This window comes from Artibeus jamaicensis, unplaced genomic scaffold, assembly GCF_021234435.1.
Source record: "Artibeus jamaicensis isolate MK-2021 breed Jamaican fruit bat unplaced genomic scaffold, CSHL_Jam_final contig_432, whole genome shotgun sequence".
NCBI classification, from domain to species: Eukaryota; Metazoa; Chordata; class Mammalia; order Chiroptera; family Phyllostomidae; genus Artibeus; species Artibeus jamaicensis.
This window is the reverse complement of record NW_026521828.1, coordinates 7,702,953-7,729,133: the sequence shown is the minus strand read 5'-3', so window position 1 is coordinate 7,729,133 and position 26,181 is coordinate 7,702,953. Positions and strand designations below refer to the sequence as shown.

The window sequence follows — 26,181 nt, the reverse complement described above, 5'->3', positions numbered from 1 at the left end:
GTACAAGGAGAGAACCCACAGGAGCGTGCCAGCATGAACGGCCCCACCCCCAGGACCTTTGGAGTCCCGCAGGTTGCAAACTCAGGGGTGGTAGCGGGGTGCAGAGGTGGGTAAGTGGAACACTCTTGTCTCCCCCAAAGGAATCTGAAGTGGAGGCTTGTCGTGTAAAATGAGTAAGTGAGCAGCGTTGCTCTTGATGTAGAGGCGTGGGGTCTCCTTCCTCTTGTCCATTCGGACATCAATTTTACTTGTGTTAACCAAACAGAAAGGTGTTGGTCCATGCAATGGATAGCTTTTCTGGCAACAAGACATTTCCGGGAGCAACTGAAATTTTGAAAGAAAACAAGAAAGACAAACTTGGCAGTGGGGTTGTTATGTGTACCAGTCCTCTGCTTGGAGACTTCAGTAGTTCCTCGTTGCCCTTCAGATAAAACCCAGGCTCCCTACCATGCCTGCGAGGCCCCACGTGAGCTGGTCCCTCCCTACTATCAGGGCCGCAGACTGTACGAAGGTGCCTTGTATCACTGTTCTCCAGGTTACTTTCCGCCTCAGGCCCTTTGCACTGGAGCGCTCTTACCTCATATCTGCATGGCCGGCTCCCTCACTTCATTCCATTCTCTACGTAAATATCTTCCCCACAAAGAGGATTGTTTCTAACCACCTTTCCTTAGGTAGTCCCTTCCCCTTTTCCAGTCACTCTCTAGCTTTATTGCCCTGTTGTGTTTCATCACTACCTGAAATGTCCTGATTTATTGACTTGTTTTTATCTGCCTCTGTGAACTAGACTGTAAATTCCATGAGTGCAAAAATCTAGTCTGACTTGTTCAGCATCATATCTGCAAAACCTAGAACAGTGCCTGGTGTGCAATGCATGTTTGTCGGATGAATCTTTGTATTGAATGAGATGTAATAACTTTCTTGTATTTGGAATATACTCATGTGGATAAAGACATTTATTGAGAAATCTGAGAAACATAGGGATAACACATATGCATTCATTTCAAAAATAATTATTGAGACACTGTTATGTCCTAGGCACTGGGAATATAGAGGCTTTGACCCTGCCTTTAAGGAAATGACAGTGCTGTGGTCATTGAGGAGAGCGAGGAGAAAATCACAAGACATGAGGACTTTCCCTTCCCATCATCACGAGTTGATGGTACCATTCTTCTTCTTCTCCTTCTTCTCCTTCTTCTCCTTCTTCTTCTTCTTCTTCTTCTTCTTTCTTCTTTCTTCTTTTTCTTTTTTGAATCATCACCCAAGGATATATATTTTTAATTGGTTTTAGAGAGGAAGGGGAAAGAGAGAGAAAAACGTCGATGTGAGAGAAAAACCTCGATCAGTTGTTTCCCATACATGCTGCGGCTGGGGATTGAGCCGCAGGTATTATGTGCCCTGGTGGGAATCAAACCCACCACCTTCTGGTGTTGCGAGACAACACTCCAACCAACTGAGCCACCCTGCGGAGACAGTGGAGCCGGTTTTTGAGCAAAGGAAGCCTAGGTGATGAGGGGAGAGGAAAGTCCACTTTAGAAGTGTTTTCCTGGGCAGGAAAACACTGTCCCAAACACTTATCCCAGTGGCAAGATCCAGCAAGGAGCTGGGCATCTGAGTCTGGAGCTTGAGAGAGAGGTCTGGCCGGAAGCAGGGCTGATGCATTAGAGGCGACACTCGTAGTCATGGGAGTGGGTGAGACAGAGCAGGTAGGACAAACTGAACAGAAAAGACAAATAAAGTGGGGCCTTGGAGGAAACCAACACTTAAGGGGTGATTAGATGTCAAACCTGCTAGAAAAGTCTGAAAAGGAGAAACCAAAATCATGGGGGTCCACAGAACTCATTGCCACAGTAGCTGAGGAAGGTCAGTGCCCGCCACAGTGGAGATGCCGTGAGATGAGAACGGAAAGGTGTCCGCTGCATGTGGTGGCAGAGCAGCTCTCTGTGCTCTTTGCCAGGGTCATTGCCACGGTGTGATGTAGCTGGGCAGGCTACTTCTGTTTGCTGTGGGGGAAAGCAAAGACTGGGAGGTGGAGAGAGAGGCAGAAAACTCTTGTAAGGTGCTCGATCCTGCAAGGAGGACAGGGAGAAGGGTGGCTGAAGATACTGGCTAGAAAAACACATCTGATTATACTCTAAAGGGCAGAGCAAGGTCTTGATTGCAAACTACTGGGAGGCAGCTTAATGCATGATCAAACTTTCTCACCATTCGCTTGGTTTGAAAATGAACAGAGCTGACTCCAGCAGTACTGAGCGCTTGACTACTGAAGGTATTGAAGAATAGCCTGAATGTTGTATTACAAAAAAAAGTTGTTAACTTCTTGTGTAGGCTTCTATCATAAGAAACTAGAGAAAGAAGAACAAATGAAACCCAAAGCAAAAAGAAGGAAGGACATACTATAGACACCAGAACAGAAATTGGTAACATTGAAAACAAGAAGTATAGAAAAGTTTGAATGAAACTAAACACTGGTTCTTTCAAATAAAAAAATCAAAGAAATTGATAAACCTCTAGCCAGACTGACCAAGAGAAAAAAAGAGATACAAATGACCAATATCAGGAATGAAATAGGAGCATCACAATGGATCCTACAGACATCAAAAAGATGATACAGGTGTACTACCTTTATTCTATGTCCATAAATTAAATTTAGATACAAGGAGCAAGTTCTTGGGACATTCAAGCCCACAAAACTCACTAAAAAAATTCTCTAACCTGAATAGTCCTGTATTACTAAAGAAATTTTATGCCTAGTTTAAAAACAAAACTTCCAGCCAAGAAAATTTCTGATGCAGATGGTTTCACTTGTGAATTATACCCAACACTTAAGGAAAAAGTAACATCAGTTCTATACATTCTCTTCCAGAAAATAGAAAAGGGGGTGGATCTCTTCCCAACTTATGAGGTCAGCATCACCCTCATGAAAACCAAAGACGTTTGAAAAGAAAAAGGCAAATCAATGTCCCTAAGAAATAGAGAGTAAAAATCCTCAGCAAAACACTCACAAAGAAAACCCAGCACTACTTAAAAAGGCTAATGCGCCCTGGCTGGTGTTGCTCAGTGGATTGAGCACAGGCCTGAGAACCAGAGGATCACAGTTTGATTCCCAGTCAGGGCACATGCCTGGGTTGCAGGCCAGTTCCCAGCAGGGGATGCATGAGAGGCAACCATACATTGATATTTCTCTCCTTCTCTCCTTCCCTTCCCCTCTAAAGACAAATAAATAAAAATTTTTAAAAAGGATAACGTATCACAACCAAGTGAAGTTCATACCAAGAATATAAGGCTGGTTCATCATTCAAAAATGAATATGATTCAGCATATTAATAAATTAAAGAATCACCTGAGTGATCAATTAGCCAAGTTTTCAGGTTATAGGATAAAGCAAAGGCTCTAAGCTTAGACATAGCAATAAAGACCGGGTTATCTGATCCACTGGTTAGGAGAGAAGCAAGTGAATTAAGAAAGGGGGGACATTTCCCCTCTGGTTGAGAAACTGAGAATGACACTCAGATTGGGCAGGTCCCTCTGAAGAGGTAACTTGTCCTCCCTGTTTCAGGAAGGATCTGTAGTAACAGTTTGGGGGTTCCCTTCTCAAGCAGGTGGCCTGCTAGCTTTCCAGGACTGACATGGTCCACCCACGCCTGAAAACCTCTTGATTTCCTCAGATGCTTATGATCCAAGAGTGTCTGCACTGAATGAGGCCCGGATCTTACCTAATACAAATCCCCACAATTGGAAAGAGGAAAAAAGTCACCATCAAACCTCACTCTCCTGGGTTCTGATCCTTGTCTCCCTGGTTGTTGTCTGGTGTGGAGAAACCTAACCAGACATGGGCCTTTACACAGAACCACACTGGATTAGTGAACTGAATGCTGGCCCAGCTAGGCTGCCACAGGCCTCACCACTGCCAGACAAGCACAGCCTGGGGCCCGTCATCGCTGCCTGAGTCCACTGTCCCTCGGGATTCTCCAACAAATTCCTTGAAAGAGGGTAATGAAAATGTGTTGCACACTCATGATGTATCTCAGACTTTGCTGCAAGGTTATGCATTCTCTTACTTCGTCCTCACAGCAGCTCGTTAAAATGGGTACTGATCTCATCTCCACTCATAAATAACTAGACTCAGAAAGGTTAAGCAACTTGCCTAAGACCCCACAGCTAGCAAGCAGAAGTGCCAGGATGCAAATGTAGGGCCAGTTGACTCCAGTGCTCGGATTTCTAGGAATGAAAATCCATCCTGTTTCGTAATCATTTTTTCTTCTTTCCCTCCATCTCTGTTTGCAGTCTCAGGAGGAAGTCTGTGATCTCCTCCACGCTGCACCCTTCCAAAATATCTTGCCAAGAATCTACATCAAAGGTAAGAAGCCATTAACCACAGCTAAATAGCCAACTTGATTTTGAACCTCATATTTATTTAGTCCCATCAAACCCAAATCTGCAGTCAGAAAGGGAGAAGGTTAAAGTCTTGGGAAGCTATAGATGAGTCACAGAATGGCAGAATTGGAAATGATACTCCAGGCCTTGTTTCTTTGTCCTTCTAGAACATCCCTAGTTTCTTGTTGTCTAGCCTTGGATTAAATCTTTCTAGTAATAAAGAACTCACCCCCCACTAGGTGGGTTATTCCACTGCTGCACAGAGAGAACAGAACATCTTTCCTTGTGCTGAGTCTTCATTACACTCACCAGAACCAAGGAGAATCGTTCAGCATGTTCCATCCATGTTTTTGTATTTGGGATGCAAATATATCCCCAGTTCCTCTGAGACTGGTCCCCTGCCCAGTCCCCCCGGTGTGACCTGAACCTCAGTCTCTGCTGTCTGCTTCTACGACAGAGGGGGAGCGACTGGAGGTCCGAATGAAACGCCTGGAAGCCAAGTACGCCCCGCTTCACCTGGTCCCTCTGATAGAGCGGCTGGGGACCCCTCAGGTATGCTCCTTCTGTCTCGGGCCCTGAGAACCATCATTTTATAGGTGGAGAAACTGAGGCCCAGGCACAGGAAGGGAATGTGCAACCATGAAGCCTGTTACTGGCCCAGCAGGTCTGGAATGAGATTTGCCGACTCTTAGGCCTGAATTCTTCCTTCTACACCTGGTATCCTTCATCCTGCCCAGAAAGAAGAAAGTCAGACAAGGGTCTGGGATGCCCCTGTTAGGTGTCAAGCACCCTGCTCCATTCTCTCACAGAATTAAAATTCCACACACCCTGCGGGCCAGTGGTTCACATCTGGGTATCTTGCTGGAAAACCGCTTACAGGAACACAAGGTATTTACTGCCACATTGTCTGTTCAAGCAAAAGCTGGGAACAACCCAAATGTCCATCAGTACGGGGTTGACTAAATAAAAGATGGTGAAGTTGCCTGAATGCTGAGCACGTGTTATGTAATAATGAAAAGCGAACATCAGACCTCAGTGCATCCATGTGGCTAGATCAGAAACACGTGGTTAGATGCAGAAAGCAAGTTACACCACATGCAGTTGATCTGGTCTGATGTCATTTGTATTTTTTAAAAAACACACAAAACACCCATGTAAATGAAACTTTTCCTAGAAAATGATACACACGTAGCTTGAAGTGGCGGCAACCCCCTACAGGGGATAAGAGACAGAGATCAAGGGTGGGGGTGGGACCAGAGAAGACTTGGGCTTCATCTGTAATGTCCTGGTATTATTGCAGGTGAAGGAACTCATGCATTAGTCCTGTAATTAAAAGCAATTTTTACAAAGCAGTCCTGCCAGTGGCTATGAACATGGAGACGAGTGAGACAGGACCCCCTACTTGCAGAGATCTCACAGACTATGCAGGGGGTCAGGGAAGAAGAAAAACAGGGAGAAAGACAACCAAAACCAGGTGCTGTCTCCTTTCAAGTTGGTTTAAGCAATCGAAATATTTGTGGAGGGGGCGGAGTCTAGAAGAAGAGAAACAGGGCACCATAGGAAGACAAGCCAGGGTGGTTTGCAGTGTTCACCAAAGCTCACTGTTTATTTAAAAGTTGAGCATTTGGATCCCCCTTGGCCTTGCCTTCCTATGGCTCTCTGCCCTATTGCACACAAAAGCTCAAATGTAAAAACTCACATCCTGGGCACAAGGTAGAAGGCAGCCTGTTCTCTTGAAAACCAGGGCAAGTATTTGGGGCACCTTGCAGAGCCAGGTGTCACCCACCTCCTCCTGCAAACCCGACTAAACAAACGTCCAGTGGGAAGGGTGGTCTGAGCCATCCCAGAGAGAGCTCAGACCCCGTGGAGGGCGCCCACATTCTCTCCTGGCCGGCAGGGGCCAAGCAGAGGAGCTCCTTGGAAGATTTCCTTTTAGGGAGAAATCCCCCAGCCGGCAGCACATCAGTGTGTCTGCCCCACTGGTGGTGTCATCCGACAAGAATCTGGCCCCTCGCACCCAGGCCTTGGCATGTGTTTTCACTTAGAGACTGGATTCCTTCCCTGTTCTGGTGAACACCATTTCCTGGGGACCGATAGAAATCGCCATTTGTCAAATGCTGAGTATTTCATAAATAAAAGCCTAGACAGTCTGTGGGAGAGGAAATGCCAAGTCTTCGAAATCTGCCGGCCCTTGAGGACCAGTCTAAAACTTCGGTTGTCCTGACGACCGAAGAGAAGTTCACCAAGTGTTAACTTCTGGGCTGCCTGGGGTTCAGGGGGGCTCACATAATACAGTGTGGGGCAGAGATAGCTGTACGGTTTTTCCTATGGAAAATAATGAAATGATAGATGAATGATAATACAAAAACAAACTCTGTATATTTCGCCTACTCAAAACTGTACACCTCCTTTTGCCCCGCCCTGTAGCTGGGTCAGTGACAGGGTGATGCTGCTACATGTTTAGAGTCGGGAGGTTTGAGTGCTGTTGCATTGTTTGCCTTTGTTTCTGGGGCAGACGGAGCCGACCTGATTTGTTGCCTGGTGCTCTCATGGGAAGAACACTCTAGGCAGGAGGTCAAAAGACAGGGTTCTTTGCCCTGTGTCACCCTTGAATTGTCACTTAACCTAGTGCTAGACATTCCATGTCTCAGTCTTTGCTTTTCCATCTGTTAAATGGGCCAATAGCTGTTTTGCGTCCTTAGCTGAGCTGCCCGACACGATCAGCATGATGTACAAATTAGGCAGAAGACTTCTAAAAACACACAGGATTATATTTTCAAAAGGAGTAGCAGGTATTGTTCTCCTCCAAAGGTCACTAGATGTCGTCAGAGGACTCTGTGAAGAAAGGCATTTCCACAGGGATTCTAGGATGTTCTTTCTATGCCCTTGTTAACTCAGAAAAGAACAGCAGAGAAAAACCCCCTACCTAGTGGAATAGAAAAGAAGTGGATAAAATTTACATTAAACACTAAATATACATACACATATCATATATTTGTGTGTGTATGTATATCACTAAGCCACACATTGCGGGTATCTGTAGCAAATGCAAAAAGAATAGACAGGCAAACCAAAAGGAAACACATGAAAGAACACAGACAACATAAAAAATATATATAAATGCCAACAAATGTCAGAAAAAGTGTCCAGGTTTACCAGTAATCAGTGAAATGTGAATGAAAAGAACAGGCTGCTAGAACTTTTCATCACTCAAGCTGGTATGGAACTTCCCTGGTGACGGAGGAGTGTGGGTGAGGGAACGGGGTGTGGGCGTCATGCAGCGAGGGAGCCAGGGGCCCAGCTTTGCTGAGACCAGCTGGCCACTCTGGGAATAAACGCCTTCAAAACATTTATACTCTTCAAGTGAGTAGTCGCTACTTCTAGGATTTTATCCTAAGAAAACAGTTAGAGATGAGCTCAAGAAGTGTTCTGTGTAAGGCCGGTTGTTTAGCAGTTGTCTGTAACAGTGAAAATGTGCAAGCAATCTAATGTAACCAACAAGAACAGAGGACTGAATAAATGATGGTATGTCAGTGACCACCTTATGTCGCCATTAAAAAGTCATGTTGCTGAAAATATTGAAGGAAAGGGTTTTTTAGGGGAAAAAAAGCAATGCAGATAGTATGATCCAAATTTTGTAAATATAGATGTATGTACACACATACAAAAAATAAATCTTACATCAGTATTTTAAGAAAGCTTATCTCTAGGTAATGGGGTTTATGGAAAATTTTTCACACCATGTTTTAATTTTTTTTCATCTTCAACCCAGTAGCCAGGTGTTACTCTTTTAGTTCACAGGGTAAGGGTAGATACTTTTTCAAGAAAAGGAACAAATCCCCTAACTATTTCAGAGGGTCGAGGGCCCTTTGGTCAGCTGTAGTAGGTGGAGAGTAACCAGAATTCATGGTCTGACTGCAGATTTATAAACCCCCTCACTAATTTTTTAATCCCCCATGATTGTCAGGTCTTGAGGATTGATTCAGACTGATTAAATGCATGTGAGATTAATTAGCAATTCAGAACACTCTGTATTAATTTACGAAGGAGAATATTCATGACTCAAGAACAGATCTAGATCCTTTATTTATTTACGGAGCATCTTCACTGTTCCAGGCCCTCCCTTTCTGACATGAAGAACCACAGACCGGCCTGGTAGAGGGTTGCCTGGTGAGAAGAGAATCCAGCCCCAGGTTCAGGACTGTGTGAGAGATATTTCCAGTTAACTGTGACAACTTGAGGGGTCCCTTCTCCACCCCCAGAATCAAGGGTCACCTTGAATGAGGGTTCCCTACCCTTCTTGTTCAACACACATGCTGTGAAACTCTTCTTCCCCAATTCACACCTTTTTCCCTGAGACTTCTTTCAGCTCATCGTTGTCATGACAACTGCACTCCTGACCCATAATATCCTGACAGGCTCCAGCAGTGATGTTTCCTGATTTATTTCCCTCCACAGAGTGATAGAGAGGTTATCCTCTTTCTGGGGGCTCCAGGGTGAGGGGCTTACATTGAGCTATGAGGCTCCCTGTAAAACAAGGTCTGGGGAGACCACTGTTTTGGGAGCTGATCCCACGAGCACCCTCTTTAGCTTTGTCTCTAGATTTGGAGACCTTATTTTGACCTTAGACTGTACTATCTATCTATCTTACTTTGCACATGGCTTTTGACACCTCTCTCCCTAGATATTTCACTTGTAACTCAGGCTGTGTTTTGATGTGCTTGTCTAGCCAGCTGATGTTAGAGATGCAGTAACCAGAAGCCAATTTAAATGATGAATAGAGGTCATTTACAATGGTCAGGGGACTTCTCATAGGAGGAAATAATTCTGTAAATTTGGTGGCAAATTTTAAGAGTAGCATATGCTCATTGTAACACATACAACCATGCAGAAGTATTTAAAGTATAAAGTGAAAGTCTCGCCCACTTATCCATGCCCATCTGCTCCCACAGCTAATGTTAATTGTTCTAAAATGTTTGACATACACCCCACATATAGTTGTGTGTGTCTGTCTGTGGGCTTGCATGTTAGCGATGTTTTTTAATAGGATTATCGTATACATCCTTTCTTGCAACCTGCTCTATTCACTTAACAGTTTAACCCACAGATCTACCAGGATTCAGGTCCTCACTTTACCACTCACTGGCTGCCTCCCTGAACCTTAGTTTCTCCATCTGTAAAATGGGGATAATAATGGCACCTACTTTCCAGGGTTGGTGTAAGGAATAAGTGGATCCCACACTGATCGGGTGCTTAGAACAGGGCTGGTGTGTTACACACAGTGAACATGAGTGAGTACTTGCAATAGCACAGTCATAGCAATAGGACTCTTAGAAGGGTACTCTGAGAGTATATAGAAGTACTCTCAGTCTTTTCAATGTCCACCGAGCATTTCATTCATTGCCTGGGTATATCGATGTTCTTTGAAAGGATTGCTCTATCGATGGCTCCTAGACTTGACCTACTGCAATAGGCTTACCCTCAGGTGTATAAAGTCAGTGCCTCACCCTGGCTAAGACGTCAGTTCTGGTGAACAAATTCCAGCTCCAGGGTTTGGGGGGTCTCTCATGACAGGTGGAAGACGGGGTCTGAGACGTAGATAGAAAGTTTCTATACCCTTCTGTTCCCAGCAAATCGCCATCGCTCGGGAGGGCGACCTGCTGACCAAGGAGCGGCTGTGCTGCGGCCTGTCCATGTTCGAGGTCATCCTGACCCGCATTCGGAGCTACCTGCAGGACCCCATCTGGCGGGGCCCGCCACCCACCAACGGGGTCATGCACGTCGACGAGTGCGTGGAGTTCCACCGGCTGTGGAGTGCCATGCAGTTCGTCTACTGCATCCCCGTGGGGACCAACGAGTTCACAGCTGAGTGAGTACCTCCTGGGAAAGCAGGGTCACCTCCAGCCTGCTTGTGCCCCGACAAGGCTTCAGCTGCCAGAGCCCTGCCAGAAAGGTGTGGGTGGGGTGAGGCTGCCCAAGGGCTATGTATGGAGCACCCACTATGTGCAGGTCGCCGTGTAGGGGCTGGACCTGCAGTGGTACTGAGCAAAATCAGATGCTTCCTGGCCTTGTGGGGACCGTGGAGTCTGTGAAGGGACATGTGGCACATTGCATGACACAGCTTCATGGCAAGGGCAGGGAGGGGGACAGACGCCTGAGAAGAGAGAGAAATGAGTGGTCAGAATTTAATTGACAGACTAGACCTGAGCCTTGAATGCTGCTGGGATTCAGATCCCAGCACAGAGGCCAAGAGACAGGGGGTGGGGGAGGGGTGTTGCTGTCCGGGAAAGGCAACAGGTGGGTGAAGGCAGAGGTGGAGCGGTTTGCCTGGGAGTGTGCGTACTGGGGACTTTGGGACTCTTGGGGCCTGTGTTTCTGATTGGAGAGGCAGGAGGGAGCCCTGGTGGAGGTTTGACATTAAGAACCTCACTGCCCACCTCACCCCTCTACATGACCGCAGGGTTTTCAGAACAGAGAAAGGCTCCCTGGCAGAGGTCAGTCCGGGTGTGCTTGGGGTGCCCTGGTTCTGGAGGCCTCCAACCTTGAGACGTGGGGGACCTTTAAGAGTAACCCGGTCCTGTCCTCAAAAGACAGAACAGAGCCCATTTCTTCCCCAACTCACCCAGCTACACACCCAGAGCAGAGTGTCGAGGAAAGCAGAAAAGGCCTGCCCTGGGGGGGCACCAAAAGCTCAAGGGAAAAGCACAGGAGGCCCAAACAGGGGGCCCAGAGGAAGGGCCGCAGGGCCTGGGATGGGAGGGCTGTTTCCAGAGCAGCTGCTGGGCCTGCGCCCCCAGCCACGGGGAAGCAGGAAACCTGCCCAGGGGGGAAAGACAGCAGAGAGGCGACCCCACAGCCCCCAGGTTGCCCAAATTGCCGTTGAGAGTTGGGGACATGAGGGCTGAGCTTTACCAGACCCAGGAGGACTTGGAGCCCCCACCCCACCCCACCCCACGCACCAGTGGCATCTGCTCAAAGGTCCACGATGCTCCATGCCTGCCCTCCCACCCACACTGGCCAGCAGGTTTGAAACGGCCCTTCCCCTCACAGGTGAGCCCAAACTCCTTTATGGGCCAAAACAGATCCTTCTTTGACTTGCTTGACATAATCAGCCACATAAATCTCAAGGACCAGTTGAATTTTTTTTCTTGCACATTTGTCCTCTTCAAAGGTGATTTTTCTTACATCAGTGAGGCAACAGGCTGATACCTTTTCATGGTTAGAAGGGCTTGTAATATCATCACAGTCCCTAGAACAAATGAACCTACAGCTTCCCTTGTACCCATTTCACAGATTAAGATAATTGTCCCAGACACCGGCTACTCACTAGCAATGCTCCTGGTGCGAGAGGAGACCCTTCCCCTGCCCCCTCTCGTGCCCCTCACTCCAGCCGCTTCCTCTCCCTGCCCCCAGGCAATGTTTTGGTGATGGCTTGAACTGGGCGGGCTGCTCCATCATCGTCCTGCTGGGCCAGCAGCGGCGCTTCGACCTGTTCGACTTCTGTTACCATCTGCTGAAAGTACAGAGACAGGATGGGAAGGATGAAATCATTAAGAATGTGGTAAGCAGCTGGGGCCTGGGAGGTGGGGCCAGGCCTGACAAGCAGGCTTGTATCTGAAAAGGAGGGTGAGCTGTTTATGGAGCCAACTCCCCACATTGCAGGATGGTACAGCAACGCTCAGTGGTGGGGACCTCCTCGCAGAAAGCCATGAATCACTTGCTCGTAACCCGGTGGGATGAATCAGGTTGCCCTGCAGGGCAGGGCCAGGCCCCAGTCCTGAAACACACATTCCCCATGCCAGCCAGGCTGTGTGGACACAGGCTCCTCATCTGCACAGGCTTTCAGTGAACAGGAGAGCTGTGTGGGCATGAGATGCAAGGGAGGGCAGGGGAGCACTGTTGTGGGGGAGCAGGGCCGCTGTGTGAGCACCAGGAGGGCTGTCTGAACCAGGCCAGGGAGTGGGGGCGTGGCTAGAGGAGACTTCCCATGGAGGCGATGCCAGGACCCAGTCCGGGGTGATAGGCAGCAAATAGCCAGGCAGGATGTTCCAGAGAGAGGGGACAGCCAGAGCAAAGTCACCGGTGTGAAGATGTGTGGCTGAGAGGAGAAAGAGGCAGGAGCCACCTCATAAAGGGTGTTTGTTTGCTTATCGTTCATTGTGGCAGAATATATATAACATAAAAATTGCCATTTTAACCATTTTACGTGTACAGTTTAACCATCTTTAAGTTCCACCGCCTCAAGCACACTCACACTGTTCTACAGCCATTCCCACTATCCATCTCCAGAACTCTCTTCTTCCACAGCTGAAACTCTGCCCATTACACACTGGGGGCTCCGTGTGTAACTCCGTTCACCCCCTACCCCAGGCCCTTGGAAGGTAACCAGCCTTCTACTCTCTGGCTTTGTGAGTCTAACTACTCTAGGGAATTCATAGAGGTGGAATCCTCACTTACCCTATGTGTTCAAGGTTCAACATGTTGTGGCATATTTCAGAATTTCCTTCCTTTTTAAGGCCGAATATACCATATGTTGTTTATCAGTTCATCTGTTCATAAACATTTGAATTACCTCCACCGTTTGGCTGTTGCGGAAAATGCTACTATGAAAATGAGTGTGCAAATATCTGTTCAAGTATAGGACTTCTATTTTTTCTTTTTTTAAATATATTTTATTGATTATGCCATTACAGTTGTTCTATTTCCCCCCTTCATTCCCCTCCACCCTGCACACCCCTCCCCCACCATTCCCCGCCTTTAGTTCATGTCCATGTGTCATAAGTTCTTTAGATTCTATATTTCCCATGCTATTCTTGCCCCCCCATCTATTTTCTATCTACCATCTATGCTACTTATTCTCTGTTCCTTCTTCCCCCTTCTCCTCCTCCCACTCCCCTGTTGCTAACCCTCCATGGGATCTCCATTTCTATGGTTCTGCTCCTGATCTACCTGTCCTCTTAGTTTGCTTTTGTTTTAGGTGTGGTTGTCAATAACTGTGAGTTTGCTGTCCTTTCACTGTTCATCTTTTTTATCTTCATTTTCTTAGATAAGTCCCTTTAACATTTCATATAATAAGGGCTTGGTGATGATGAACTCCTTGAATTTGATCTTATCTGAGAAGTACTTTATCTGTCCTTCCATTCTAAATGAAAGTTTTGCTGGATAGAGCAATCTTGGTTATAGGTCTTTGGATTTCATGACTTGGAATACTTCTTTCCAGCCCCTTCTTGCCTGTAAGGTGTATTTTGAGAAATCTGCTGACAGTCTGATGGGAAGTCCTTTGTATGTGACTGTCCCCCTATCTCTTGCTGCCTTCATTTTAATCTTGGCTAATGTAATGATGATGTGCCTTGGTGTGTTCCTCCTTGGGTCCAACTTCTTTGGGACTCTCTGAGCTTCCTGGATTTCCTGGAAGTCTTTTTCCTTTGCCAGATTGGGGAAATTCTCTTTTATTATTTGTTCAAATGAGGTTTCCACTTGTTGACTGCTCCTCTTCCCCTTCTGGTACCCCTATAATTTGGATGTTGGAACGTTTAAAGATGTCCTGGAGGTTCCTAAGCCTCTCCTCCTTTTTTGGAATTCTTGTTTCTTCATCCTTTTCTGCTTGGTCATTTTTTCCTTCCTTCTGGTCCACTCCCTTGATTTGAGTCCCAGTTGCCTTTCCATCACTATTGGTTTCCTGTGCATTTCCCTTCATTTCAATTAGTTTAGCCTTCATTTGTTCCTCTAATTTGTGACTAAAATCAACCAGTTCTGTGAGCATCCTGATCACCAGTGTTTTGAACTGTGCATCTGAAAGGTTGTCTCTCTCTTAGTTGCTTAGATGTGTTGGCTCTGGGGCTTTAAGCTGTTCTTCTTGAGCCATAATGTTTTGGTCTGTTCACACCTGTTAGGTATGAGGGGTGGAGCCTTAGGTGTTCACCAGGGTGGGGCGACCCAGTTGCTGGGTTGTGATGCTGTATGTGGGGGCGGGGTCAGAGAGGAACAATGGTGCTTGCTCTGCTCTCTCCTGGATTTCAGTCCCCTCTTGCTGCTTCCCAAAAGCAAATTGGGCCCTTCTTGTGCTGGTTTCCGGGCGCGTGGGCTTGTGCGCCCTCCAGGAGGACACTATGGGTCTCTCCAACAAATTCTCTGTGAGCCTGGGAGCTTGTCCTTTCACCTCGTCCCTGAAAGTTTTTCCAATCAGTGCTTGTAGGCTTTATTTCCCAGTGCTGGGGCCCTGGTTTGCACTGTCTGTCTCACTGCTCGCTCCTCTGCCTGGTTTATCTGCGCATGAATTTGTGACCACGTTCAGCCAGCCACCCTGCGCCCTCACTGGGTCCACCAGTTGCCACCCTGCATCTGGGATCCGCCAACCCCCACCTGCACGCCTGGGTCTGTCTGGCCACCTTTTCCTGCTCTACCCCTTTCTGCCAGCCACTGGCTCCACCCCTCTTACCTGTCTGGCTGAATGGTTCTTTGTTGTCGGACTTTCATGCAGTTCAATTTTCTGTGTTTTAGTTGCGTTTTTGTTACTAAAACTTTGTTGTCTTTAAACTTGGTTTTGCGAGGAGGCACAGTGTTTCCACTTACACCTCCATCTTGGCCGGAAATCTCCTATTTAGGACTTCTATTCCTAATGTGTGAAGGACCACCACCCTGTTTCCCACAGACCTGCACCATTTCACATTCCCAGTGATGCACAAGAGTTCTAATTTCTTCATATTCTCCCCAGCATTTGTTACTTCCTGGGTTTTGGGTAATAGCCATCCTAATGAATGTGAAGAAGTATCTCATTGTGGTTTTGATTCTTACTTCCTTAATGATTAGTGATGTTAGCATCTTTCCATGTGCTTATTGGCTACTTGTTTATCAGCTTTGGAGCAATGTCTATTCACGTCTTTTGTTCACTTTTGAATTTAGTTGTTTTGTGTTGTTATTGAGTTATAAAAGCTCTTTACATATTCTGGGTATTAATCTTTTATCAGGCATATGATTTACAAGTATTTTCTCTCATTCCATGGGTTGCCCTTTTTCTATTTATAGTGACTTTGATGCACACAAGTTTTTAAATTTTGATGTGGTCTAATTTATTTTTCCTTTTATCACCTGTGCTTTTGGTGTTGCAGCCAAGAAATTATTGCCAAATTAAATGTCATGAAGTTTTTTCTCCATGTTATCTTCTAAGAGTTTTATAATTTTAGCTCCTCTCTTTAGATCTTCAATCTATTTTGATCTAATTATCTGTGTATGGTGTGAGGTAAAGATCCAGCTTCATTCTTTTGCATGTGGATATCCAGTTTGCCCAGCTCCATTTGTTGGAAATACAATTCTTTCTCCATTGAATGGTCTTGGCACCCTTGTCAGAAATCATTTGACCGTATATGGAAGAGTTTAGTCCTGGGCTTTCTATTCTGTTGCTATCAGTTTTTGTCTTTGTGCCAGTGCCACACTGTTTTGATTGCTGTGGCTTTGTAATACATTTTGAAACTCACGAAAAGGTTATATGGCCAAGCTTTATCTTTTAGGAAGCCACAGAAGGTCTTTAAGTGAGAGAGTGACGTGATCATTGAGGTACCAGGACCCTCGACCCCTTGCTCACCCTTTATTTCTCTGTCCCCTCCTCCCACTGCTAACCTGAATGGCCCTGTCCTTTCAGCCCCTGAAGAAAATGGCAGACAGGATCAGGAAGTACCAGATCTTGAACAATGAGGTATTTGCCATCTTGAACAAGTACATGAAGTCCGTGGAGACAGACAGTTCCACCGTGGAGCATGTGCGCTGCTTCCAGCCACCCATCCACCAGTCCCTGGCCACCACCTGCTAGGCAGAAGGTCCTGCAAACCCTCAGCCTGGAGGAGACGAAGCAGAGAAGAGAGAAAGCCACGGCCAGCCCTGCCACGGGGTCTGACTGGACAGCGCATGAGATGGACCAGGAAGCCTACGAGAACCTCCCCAAATACATGGACACCTCCTGAGGGCGGGGCCTGTGCATGCTCTCCCCTGACATCTCCATGGCAGTTTGCCCTAGTAGAAATGAAAAAACAAAACACAGGGCAGTGTGTGCTCTTTTTTCTTCCTTTTTTTCCTCAGCTGTGTTAAGAGCCCTAGTTTTACCCTTTCTCCTTGTCACCCCCCCATTTGTGGTTGCTTCCCAAGACCTCCTCCCAAGATGGGGACCTCCTACCCAGTGCCCACTTGCGACCTCAAAGCTGAAGTCTCAGCTGGAGAAAGAGCATGGCTGCTGCCCAAGATATCAGCCCAACCTGATGGTCGTGCCTCCACTTACTGGCTTCTTCACCTCCCCTGGCTCCCTCCCCCCATTTGCCCAGGTGGCATCTCCTCCTGCTCTGGACACCAGGGATTCTACCGCCAAGAATACTCCTGGACTAGGTGCTGAGAGCCATGGCAAACAGAGGACAAGTTTCCAGGTGTCAGCACCATGGTCAGTGGTGCTGGCTGTGGTCAGAATTTCTCGCAGCATCTCCCCAAAAGCATGGGGAGACTGCTCAGAAAAATGGAAGCCTTTGGAACTGAATGTCTCAGGTAGAACAAGTCATCTTCAAGGGGCCCATGCCTCTGCACTTGTAAGAAAATATAAAGTGAGATACTTGATATCCCTTCCTCCCACCCCACAGCCCAGGGAGGGAAAAAAAATAGAACAGTAATGATGCCCCCCTCAGAGTGGATGAATGGGAATGGTTCCCATTAATCCACTGGCCTGTTTTAACCCCCGGAAAGAGCAAAGGTGAGCCCATAGCAGCAGATTTGTGTGACACACTCCAGCTCACCATGGGGGGGGGGGGGGCGGGGCCTGCAGTGTGGTCCAAAGGCCCCTACATCAAGGGCTCCTGAGATTAGCACATTGATGCGGACTCCTGGGCCCCACCTCAAACCACTAATTTGCATCTCTGGGAGTAAGGTGGCGAGATCTGCACTTTCCACGGGCTCTCTGAGTTGTGTTGCACGTGGAAGGCCAAGGACCACAGCTGACCGCGGCCTTCAAGCTCCCTCTGAGCCATGAAACAAAATAACCATAGGGGAGAAAAGTGGTTCAGGGCAGAAGCTGGCAGAACCTCCTGTCCGGAGGTACTACTTCCTGTTCCAATTTCTTATTTTTTGCTATGACCACAGGTCAAAGGCAAGAGGGAAAGGTTACACCCCATGGCTGGACGACACAGAAGGCACCTTCAAAACCCACATAAAGTCTCTTAAGTACCTCCAGTCCTGTCTGGAAACAGCAGCCCTTTCAGACAGATGTCCAGCCCTTAAGTCCTAGGGATCATTCCAAATCCCTGACCTTTGCTTTTGTGAAGATGTGGACCATTCATCTGATGAGAGTGCTATTTCAATAACATGCCCTTCCAGCCCCCAATTCCTAAACCTGAATATGAACCTCTCATAGAATCGAATCCTGTTATCTTCAAGAGATTCAATCCCCATAAATTGAGGTCTTCACCTTTGGGAGACAGCTCATGTCCCCGGCTTGCCAGCAGCATTGACTCACGAGCACAGGACAAGGTGTGACATTGTTTCCTCCCTGGTGTTACTGTCCCCCTTTTGGTTTTTTTTGTGTGTCTGAGAACCAGGAAAAAAAAAATCTTAGGTTTTAAAAAGTTAAAAAAAAAAAACCTGTTTCAGAAACTGTCAAATGTACCATATTTGTATTAAGAGTTGTCGGGGATTTTTTGTACAATGAATTTACATTTATTTATGGTGACTTCTATTTACGCTTGTGATCAAATAATGATGTTAAATTCTTCACTCATATTTGCTATGCAGCGGAAGATGATGTTTGGCTTTGTATTTGGGGGTACCCGTGTTGAGTTGATAAACATTTCCATCTTCATTAAAACTGCTTCCAAACTGGCGAAACCCGATTCCTGGTCGTGACTCCGGGCTGTGTCCCAGGCCCCGTCGCCTGTGGAAGGCCACACACTCGAGGACCAAGAAAATAACCCGAATGGAATGGGAGAAGATAAAGAGCCAGCGGGTCAGGGTGCCCTGCACTTCTGCTTTCTCATGGAGAAAATGACCTGTTTACAAACAGACTTGGGCTGGGCAAGATATAGGAGGCAGTTCCTGCCCTTAGGGATTTGGGGTCTCCCGGAGTGTGCCTGACACCCCAGACCCCTTGTTACCCAAGAGGGGTCCAAGGGGGGCAATATTTGGCCCACCCAGGGATGCCAAAAACTGCTACAGAACAACAGGGACACCTCCCAAGGATGGTATACTAATACCTACTGGGCTCGTCTGTCTGCTGCCAGAGGAAAGACATCTCTCAATGCCAGAGATGTGTGAAAAAGAAAGGAAAGGTTTATTTAAAGCTATACAGACTTAAAGTAGTGACCCAGTGTCCCCATTAAAATATCAAAGTCCCTTAGGGTATACACTTACACACACACACACACACACACACACACACACACACACAAAGTGCTCCCTTCTCCCCCTGTCCTAATTCCGGGCACCGTAAATCAGGAAAAGAGCACACATCCGTTTTTCCAGGCTGCTGGTACTGTCAGCTGTGTCGCCATCCAGGCAAGATCTCCAATTAATCCAAAGTCATGCAGCACTTTCTCATGGTCCACTGGCAAGAGTTCTTTGTACCCATTTTTCCAGTCAAAGTCTCTCCTGCTTTCCAGGCCATGCGGCCAAAGGGAGCACCCCAAAGCCTTATGGGCCTCTTCTACCAAAGCTGCAGGGGTCCTCAGTCCACCAAAAGTGTGTGTCTTTCTTCTTCACCTGGCTGCAGGGATCTTTATTCTGGCAAAACTGCGTGGCTCTCTCTTTCACCTTGTCAAGAGGGGGTTCCTCACTCTGCCCCAAACCACACAGCTCTCCCCCGAATGGCTGCCGTGTCTGCGTTTAAATCCCCGGGCCAGTCCTCCTGTGCAGCCCCATTTCCCACTCCTCCTACAATCAGTTACACCTGCCAGCATCCCTGTATTATTACAAGTTTACTGGGCTGCCATAGTGAGTCTGGGCAGCTGTGGCCCCATGGCGGGGAGCCAATCAACTCCAAGCTCTCATGCAGGAGCTGTAACTCAGGGGACCTGCCCCCAGTTACATCTTGGGTAGAAGCCACTCCCTTCTCCCTGGCTCAGAGCATGGCCACAGCTGTTTAACATATCTATGAAACCAGTTAAAGGTTATAGATATGTTAAATGACCATTCCAGAGATTAGCTGCAAAAACCGTTGCTATGCAAAACAGTTCTCAATGGCCCTGCTCCATTTGTCCCTTCCCCCAACTGACACCTGGTGGGGGGGGTGTTGTGAGGACATCTTAATATTTCCTGGAAACCTCGAGCTCTGGACCCCATCTCAAATCCTTTTTTGGGGCCCTCCCTCTTGGCTGTACCCTGTTACTCCCAGGTTCTGGAGGAAGAATGAGCCCTAACATTCAGTGAGGCCTGACGTGTGCACACACGGTGCTAAATCTCGTGCATCCATCCCAGTGACTGCAGTGCAGCCCCTGATGTGGTGTAACCCACTTTGGCAGAGGGGCTGTACCGGGGGTTTATTTTCACGCAGTTACTAGGTGATGCTGGGATTTGAACCCAGTTCCAAACCCCGGGCTTCGGCTGTCCCACTACCACGAACTGATCAGCCATGCCAGACGCCAAAGCCAGTCTTAGGGATTCGGTCCCTGGACCTTTCGGGGCTTCGGGTCAGTAAGTGTGAGTTCAGCCTGGTGTTGGGGGAGCTCCCAGGCTGACGCTGCCTGCAGACCTCTCATACTCGTCAGAAGGACAAGAATAACACTAGAAGGATGGGTTTCAAACCAGCACCAGCTTCTCTAAAGACCATCTGCAGATATAGATCTGGGGCGCTGGTGACTCCCCCACTGCGGTGGCCTCGGGTGGGCCTCTGATCTCTCCGGGCCTCGGTTTCCTCATCTTCAGACTGGACAGAATGCTCGTAGGTCCTCCCAGCTCTGATTTCCTGATTCTAGGTCGCTGCCCTTCACAAACTCAACGTCCTCTTCAGCCATGCGTCACAGCTTCTGAGGGTTTCCATCATGGGGCTGTAGAGCTGAGCTGGAGCAGTTGGGGGACTCTAAGTCCTGAGGGACGCTCAGTGAAGAGCAGATTCCACGGGCAAATACACCTGGGGGTTGCCAGTGCTCTCTTCCCCCTCGCGGAGAGCCTCGTGCTCCGAGTCCCGCAGAACCTCATCAGCCCAGACTAACACCGCACCTCCTGTGGCCGTGACCTTAAACACCCATTTCTCTGCAACAGTAAAAAAAAAAAAAAAAAAAAAACCCTCCCACAGGAGAAGGCAGCACAGGGGTCATGGCCCCTGGGCACAAGCCGGGCAGCGGGGACTGGCAGAGAACCCGGGGCTTCTGATGGAAAGAGGCCTGTGGCTTGCTGGCATCGCCTTACCAAAACCCCACAGAATGGGTGTTTTCTCACAATTCTAGAGGGGCAAGTCCAAGACCAAACTGCTAGCATGGTTCCTCCTAAGCCCTCTCTCCTTGGTGTGTAGACGTCCATCTTCTCTGTCTTCACATGGCTTTTCCTCTGTGTGTGTCTGTGTCCTAATCTCTTCTAAGGACAGGAGCCGTCTTGGAGTAGGACCCAGTCATATGACCTCATTTGACCTTAATTACCTCATTAAAGGCTCCGTCTCCAAATACAGGACCCATGCTGAGGTACCAGGGGTTAGGACTTCAACATATGAGTTCAGGGGTCACCATTCGGTCCATGGCCCTGAGGAAACAGAGGGGTGGGTCGGGGAAAGGTGCCCCCTCTGGGGCCCCGGGACTGTGGGAGGGCTGCACTGCCCTGTCTCTGAGAAACGGTTCTCGAACTCCACTATTTGCAAGGCTCTGTAATAGATTAAAAATCGATCATGGCCGTGACCCAAAGAGACACCCAGGGTCGTCAGTGGAGGAAAAAACATACATACTGTGAACTATGCGGAGAGAATATGGTGAGTCTAATAACCATGAGCAGTTACTGAGCTTTCTCCATGCCAGACTTCAGAAAAAGTGCTTTAAATGCTTTATTCACTTAAACCTCCCGGCAGCCTGGAGAAGGTAGTTACCCCCATTTTACAGATGAAGCTATGGAGGCACTGGTCTCAGAAGGTAAGGGATGGAGCCAGGGGTTCAGTAAATCAGGATTCAAGTCCCAGCTCTTAACCACTAAGCATATAATAGTAACGCTAAGGGGTCCCAAGAGACACCCATACAACGAAGTTTTCAAGGTCATTAGAAGGAGAGCATTCTTCCAGCTGGGGATGATGAAGAGGATGAGGGCAATGTCAGGAAGGACTTCATGGACGAGGTCATTACAGTGTAAGGGATATTTATGTAATACAACATGTTATATTGTAGAGTATATGTAAGTTATATATGCTATATAAATTATATGTTATAAATATATGCTACATATTATATAATGAAGTGAAATCTTTTCTGGTGTTTCCTGTAATAACAATAATTATATGTGACCCCATTAGCGTAGTTGAATGTAATATGTAAAATGCAGAATTCGTTTCTGAATCTGAGTGTTGCTTTTGAAATCTTATTGACATTTTCAGGTGATACTTCTTATCAGAGCAAAATTTCTTCAAATTCAAGTTTTTTTTAAAAACTAAGCATTACAATGAATCAAGTACATTGGTCTGATTTGCATTGCTATCAACAGAAAACAATTTATACAGAAATCTTGATTACAGAAAGTAGGTCTTACATGTCCTCACTACACCAAAAAGAAGAAAGAAAAACAGGTGCCTGTGAGGCCATGGCCGAGTCCGTTAACTCGACTGGGGTGATCATTTCAGAGTATGGGTATATGAAACCATCACGTCGAACACCTTAAATACACACAATTTTTGTCAATTGTACCTCAAAGAGGTTGCAGACTGGGTGGAACCTTGCTTGTAAGAACAAGATACTGATACAGGGTGCAGCGAGGGGGGGCCCCCCAAAAAAAACAGATTTGGAATGGTGTCCAGAATTCAAAGAGTATAGAAATATTGGAGAGACATATAAGATGTCCTCACCGCCCCCCCGCCCCAGGGGGAAGGGATGAATGGAGCCAGGCCATTGAGAGCTGTTTTGCATAGCAATAGTTTTGCAGCTAACCTCTGGAGGAATGGTTATTTAACATATCTATAACCTTTAACTGGTTTCATAGATATGTTAAATAGCAGTGGCCAAGTTTGGGGCCAGAGAGAAGTTTGTGGCAGGGTCTCAAGATGGGAACTAGGGGCTGCTCTCCTGAGTGAGAAGGGCTTGGACTCAGAATGTAACTAGGGGCTGCGCTCCTGAGTGAGAAGGGTTTGGACTCAAGATGTAACAAAGGGCTGCGCTCCTGAGTGGGAAGGCCTGGGAGAGAGAGCCACGCGGTTCCAGCAGAGTGAGGACCCCCTCTAGGTGAGGTGAAAGAGGGAGCCACGTGGTTTTGGCAGGGTGCGGACCCCCTCTTTCCCAGGTGAAAGGGAAGAACCACGCAGCTTTGCCAGAATGGAGATCCCTGCAGCCAGGTGAAGAAGAAAGCCACATGCTTTTGGTGGAGTGCGGACTCCTGCAGCTTTGGTAGAAGAGGCCCACGCGGCTTTGGGGTGCCCCCTTTGGCCGCGGGGCCTGAAAAGCAACAGAGACTTTGACTGGAACTGGGTACAAAGGACTCTTGCCAGTGGACCGTGAGAGGGTACCACAGTACTTTGGATTAACTCGAGATCCTGCACAGTGACACAGCTGACGGTGCCAGCGGTCTGCAACACAGACGTGTGCTCTTTTCCTGATTTACGGTACCCGGAGTTGGGACCCCCAGTGGGAGAAGGGAGCGCTGTGTGGGTGTAGGTGTATACATAAAGGACTTTGATATTTTAGTGGTGGCATTAGGCCTGAATAGCATTAAATAAACATTTTGTTTCCTTTTCACAAATCTCTGGCTTTAAGAGATGTCTTTCCAATTGGCGGCGGACAGAAGGGCCCAGTAGATTTTAGTATTTTGGTTTTCGGGAGGGGCCCCTGTTGTATAGCAGTTTTGGGCATCCCTAGGTGGGCCAAATATTGTATTGCCCCTCCCTCGGACCTCCTCTTGTTCGGTAACAATACTATTGCTAAAGAGAAGGCTAAAAAGTGAAATTTATAGAATACATATTAATTTATAAATTACAGATGTTTTTATTTTACCCATTCAGACATCTTGCTGGCCCAATAACAGAACATGCAGAAATATGCAATGATAATTAGATTCAGTCATCTTTGGTATTTTCACCAACTCGCAGTCATATAAAACCAGTGACTTTACATATACTTTATTTTGTGTTAAAAATGTATGTTTTGTCATCAGGAAGACCAGGCATATTTTATAACAGTTTAACAGCATGATTTAAAACTTTTGATTACTCAGAGACATGTGGTATGTGGTACTTTTGCCCCAGACCCTGCAGACGGACGGGGGGAGGGGCTGGCTCTGACCTGGCAGTCAGTTCCCCTAAAGAGAACAAAGCTGGAGGTGGGAAAAGAACAAAGACACACTGGCTCCCCTCTGGGTGAGGAGGAGAGTAACCAGCCCCCACAGCCAGCCCCTGCTTGCTCATCTGGTTTGATTTACTCTGATTGCCTCAGTCTGCGCCCCTTCCCAACCTGTTCCCAGCCAGTCCCAGATGGTGCGCGGGCTGGCTGGCCCAGAGCTTCCGGCAGAAGGGGGAAAACGGAGGGTTTCCCTGGGAAAATATGCTGTGAGATGTTATCGGAGCTAAAAATATGTGGCCCCTAAGCTCCACCCTCATTAGTCAGGATAAAACCCAGGGATTTCTGCCTTCTGGAGTTTCAGACCGACAGGAAAAGGGAAAAATCAAAGAACCCCTGGTTGGTTGGGGTTTAACCACTTTCTGGCAAGGAGCCCAGCCCTGAGCTGGAGAAAACTCGTGGACTCATTGGTGCCTGCGATGGGCATGGGGGCTGACTCTGCCCCTGGGGACAGCCCGGGGTCAGCCCGGGGTCAGCTCATCCACAGCTACTACATGTTCTCATCTAATGCCCTTCCCACGTCGTCCATATTCCCATTTAATAGTGAGGATCCAGACTCAGAAAACAGTGCAGGTTGAACAACCACGCCATTGGCCTTTTCCGGTTCGTCCTGGGGCCCCAGGCCCGCCCACCCCGACACTCACACCTGACCCTGTCTGCAAGGAATGCGCCCCCACCCACCTCACCTTCCTGTCCACAGACTAAATAAACCTCCCATCGCCCAACGAGTCCCACTTGAAACACCCCCTCTCTCTGAAGCCTAGGTCTCAGTGGCTCTGTTAAATGCTCTCCACTTATTCTATACTTGACCTTCTTGCTATTTATCAAATTATAATTCAATATTATGTGACCATTGAATGGACACAGGCCATGATTATAGAGATCAAAACCCTCTTGCTCACCATCATAGTGCCTGTGCCTGTCACAGGAAGTGACATGTCAAAAGTGTCCCAACTATGTCCACTGAATGATTCAGTTGCTTGACCCCTCAGAGAAGCTTGCTGTGTAATGAGTGTTAAGAAGTCAGCCTGGCTTAAAACAGCAGCTGTCATAAAAGGGAGGAGAATAAAGGAGAATTGTCTGGTGTCAACTCTCAATGCTGTGGTCGTACTCTTCAAGGTGGTAGGGAGGACCTGAGGTGGGATCCTGCAGAAGGGACAGGGACAAATACAAGAAAGTAGCAGAGGCAGGGTGGGCGTGAGGTTTGGGGAATTGCGTGGAGGCAGAGCCTGCGGGAGCAGTTTGTGGTGACGGCCATTTCCTCTCTCTTAGGACTGCTCTTAGCCAAGATTAGGGCAAAGGCGAGTAATCGGTTAAAAGCTGGTGGTTGAAAACCCAGCCCTGCCAGGAACTGGCCAGTTCTCAATCTCTCGGAACATCAGGATCCACACTGATAAGTATAGTTAACAGTGGTAATACCTATTTCTCAGGTTGCCGCAAGGGCCTAAGGATAGTATGCACGAACCAGCTTCACAAGCACCGGGCCCACAGCCAGTGCTCAAGAGAGGGGACTGGTTCAGAAAAGGGGGCTCAGCCCGCTGGAGGCGCCCAGTGTTTCCTCCGCACCCAGGTGCCCCGTTACCTCCTCTCCAACCTGGGTTTCCACTCAGGGCTCCCCAGGGAGGGTCAACGTACATTCCAGAAGATCTCACTTACCTCTACTCCCCATCGGTGCCAAATTCTTTCAACAGACTCAAGAACCAAAAAAGCCTAGACGAAGAAGAAGGCAGCGGAAGAGACTGTCACAGAACCCAGGCAGCCAGGAGGTCAGATGGGGCTGTTCTTCAAAAGCAGAGGGGAGAAGGCAGGGCCTGCTGCCCCGCCTAGCCCCTCTGTGGCAAGCTCCCAAGAGGACCCCCCAGTTAATTCACAGCACCTGGGGAAAGGCCACGTGGAGGCCCATAAACGACTGGTTAAGAAAACTGGCCTCACCGGTAACTTCAAGCGTTTCCAAAACCCCAGGCAGGCCCCAGAATGCCTCCCCAGCCTTTGTCCGCACCCCCTCCCCCCCAGACAGAGAGCGTGCACACGGAGAGAAAGCAGGCCTGGGGGTCCCCAGGCCCGGGACTGGTGCTGGTTTTACTACCTCGGCCTCATTTTCTCCGTCTTTAAAATGAGTGTGGTGCCCAGATGACCTCCAAGGCTGCTTTGCCCTGACAGTCAGAATTCCACGCTGAGGCCTTAGGGGACCCAATGAGGGAAGGGCAACCCGAAGTCTTCAAAGGACGGCTTTAAACCCGAGGAGGTCCAGGGGCAAGCTTCGTGGGTCCGTGGCCTCTCTGAAATAGTGGATTCACACATATGTGCATATTTTCTCCTTCAGAGAGAGTAG

At 47.8% G+C, this 26,181-nt stretch overlaps 1 protein-coding gene across 5 annotated transcripts in view; it reads left to right on the top strand.

Moving 5' to 3' along the window:
- CYFIP2 (cytoplasmic FMR1 interacting protein 2) overlaps positions 1 to 16,544 on the top strand; it is a 104,574-nt gene extending 88,030 nt beyond the window's left edge. For all 5 annotated transcript variants that reach the window (XM_037152234.2, XM_037152235.2, XM_037152236.2 and 2 more), the window contains 5 exons: positions 4,285 to 4,357; positions 4,832 to 4,926; positions 10,005 to 10,243; positions 11,788 to 11,935; positions 16,013 to 16,544. In XM_037152234.2, coding sequence (XP_037008129.2) covers positions 4,285 to 4,357; positions 4,832 to 4,926; positions 10,005 to 10,243; positions 11,788 to 11,935; positions 16,013 to 16,180 — 723 coding nt within the window. In that variant the 3' untranslated portion in view covers positions 16,181 to 16,544. The remainder of the gene's footprint in view (positions 1 to 4,284; positions 4,358 to 4,831; positions 4,927 to 10,004; positions 10,244 to 11,787; positions 11,936 to 16,012) is intronic.
- The last annotated feature ends 9,637 nt before the right edge of the window (positions 16,545 to 26,181 follow it).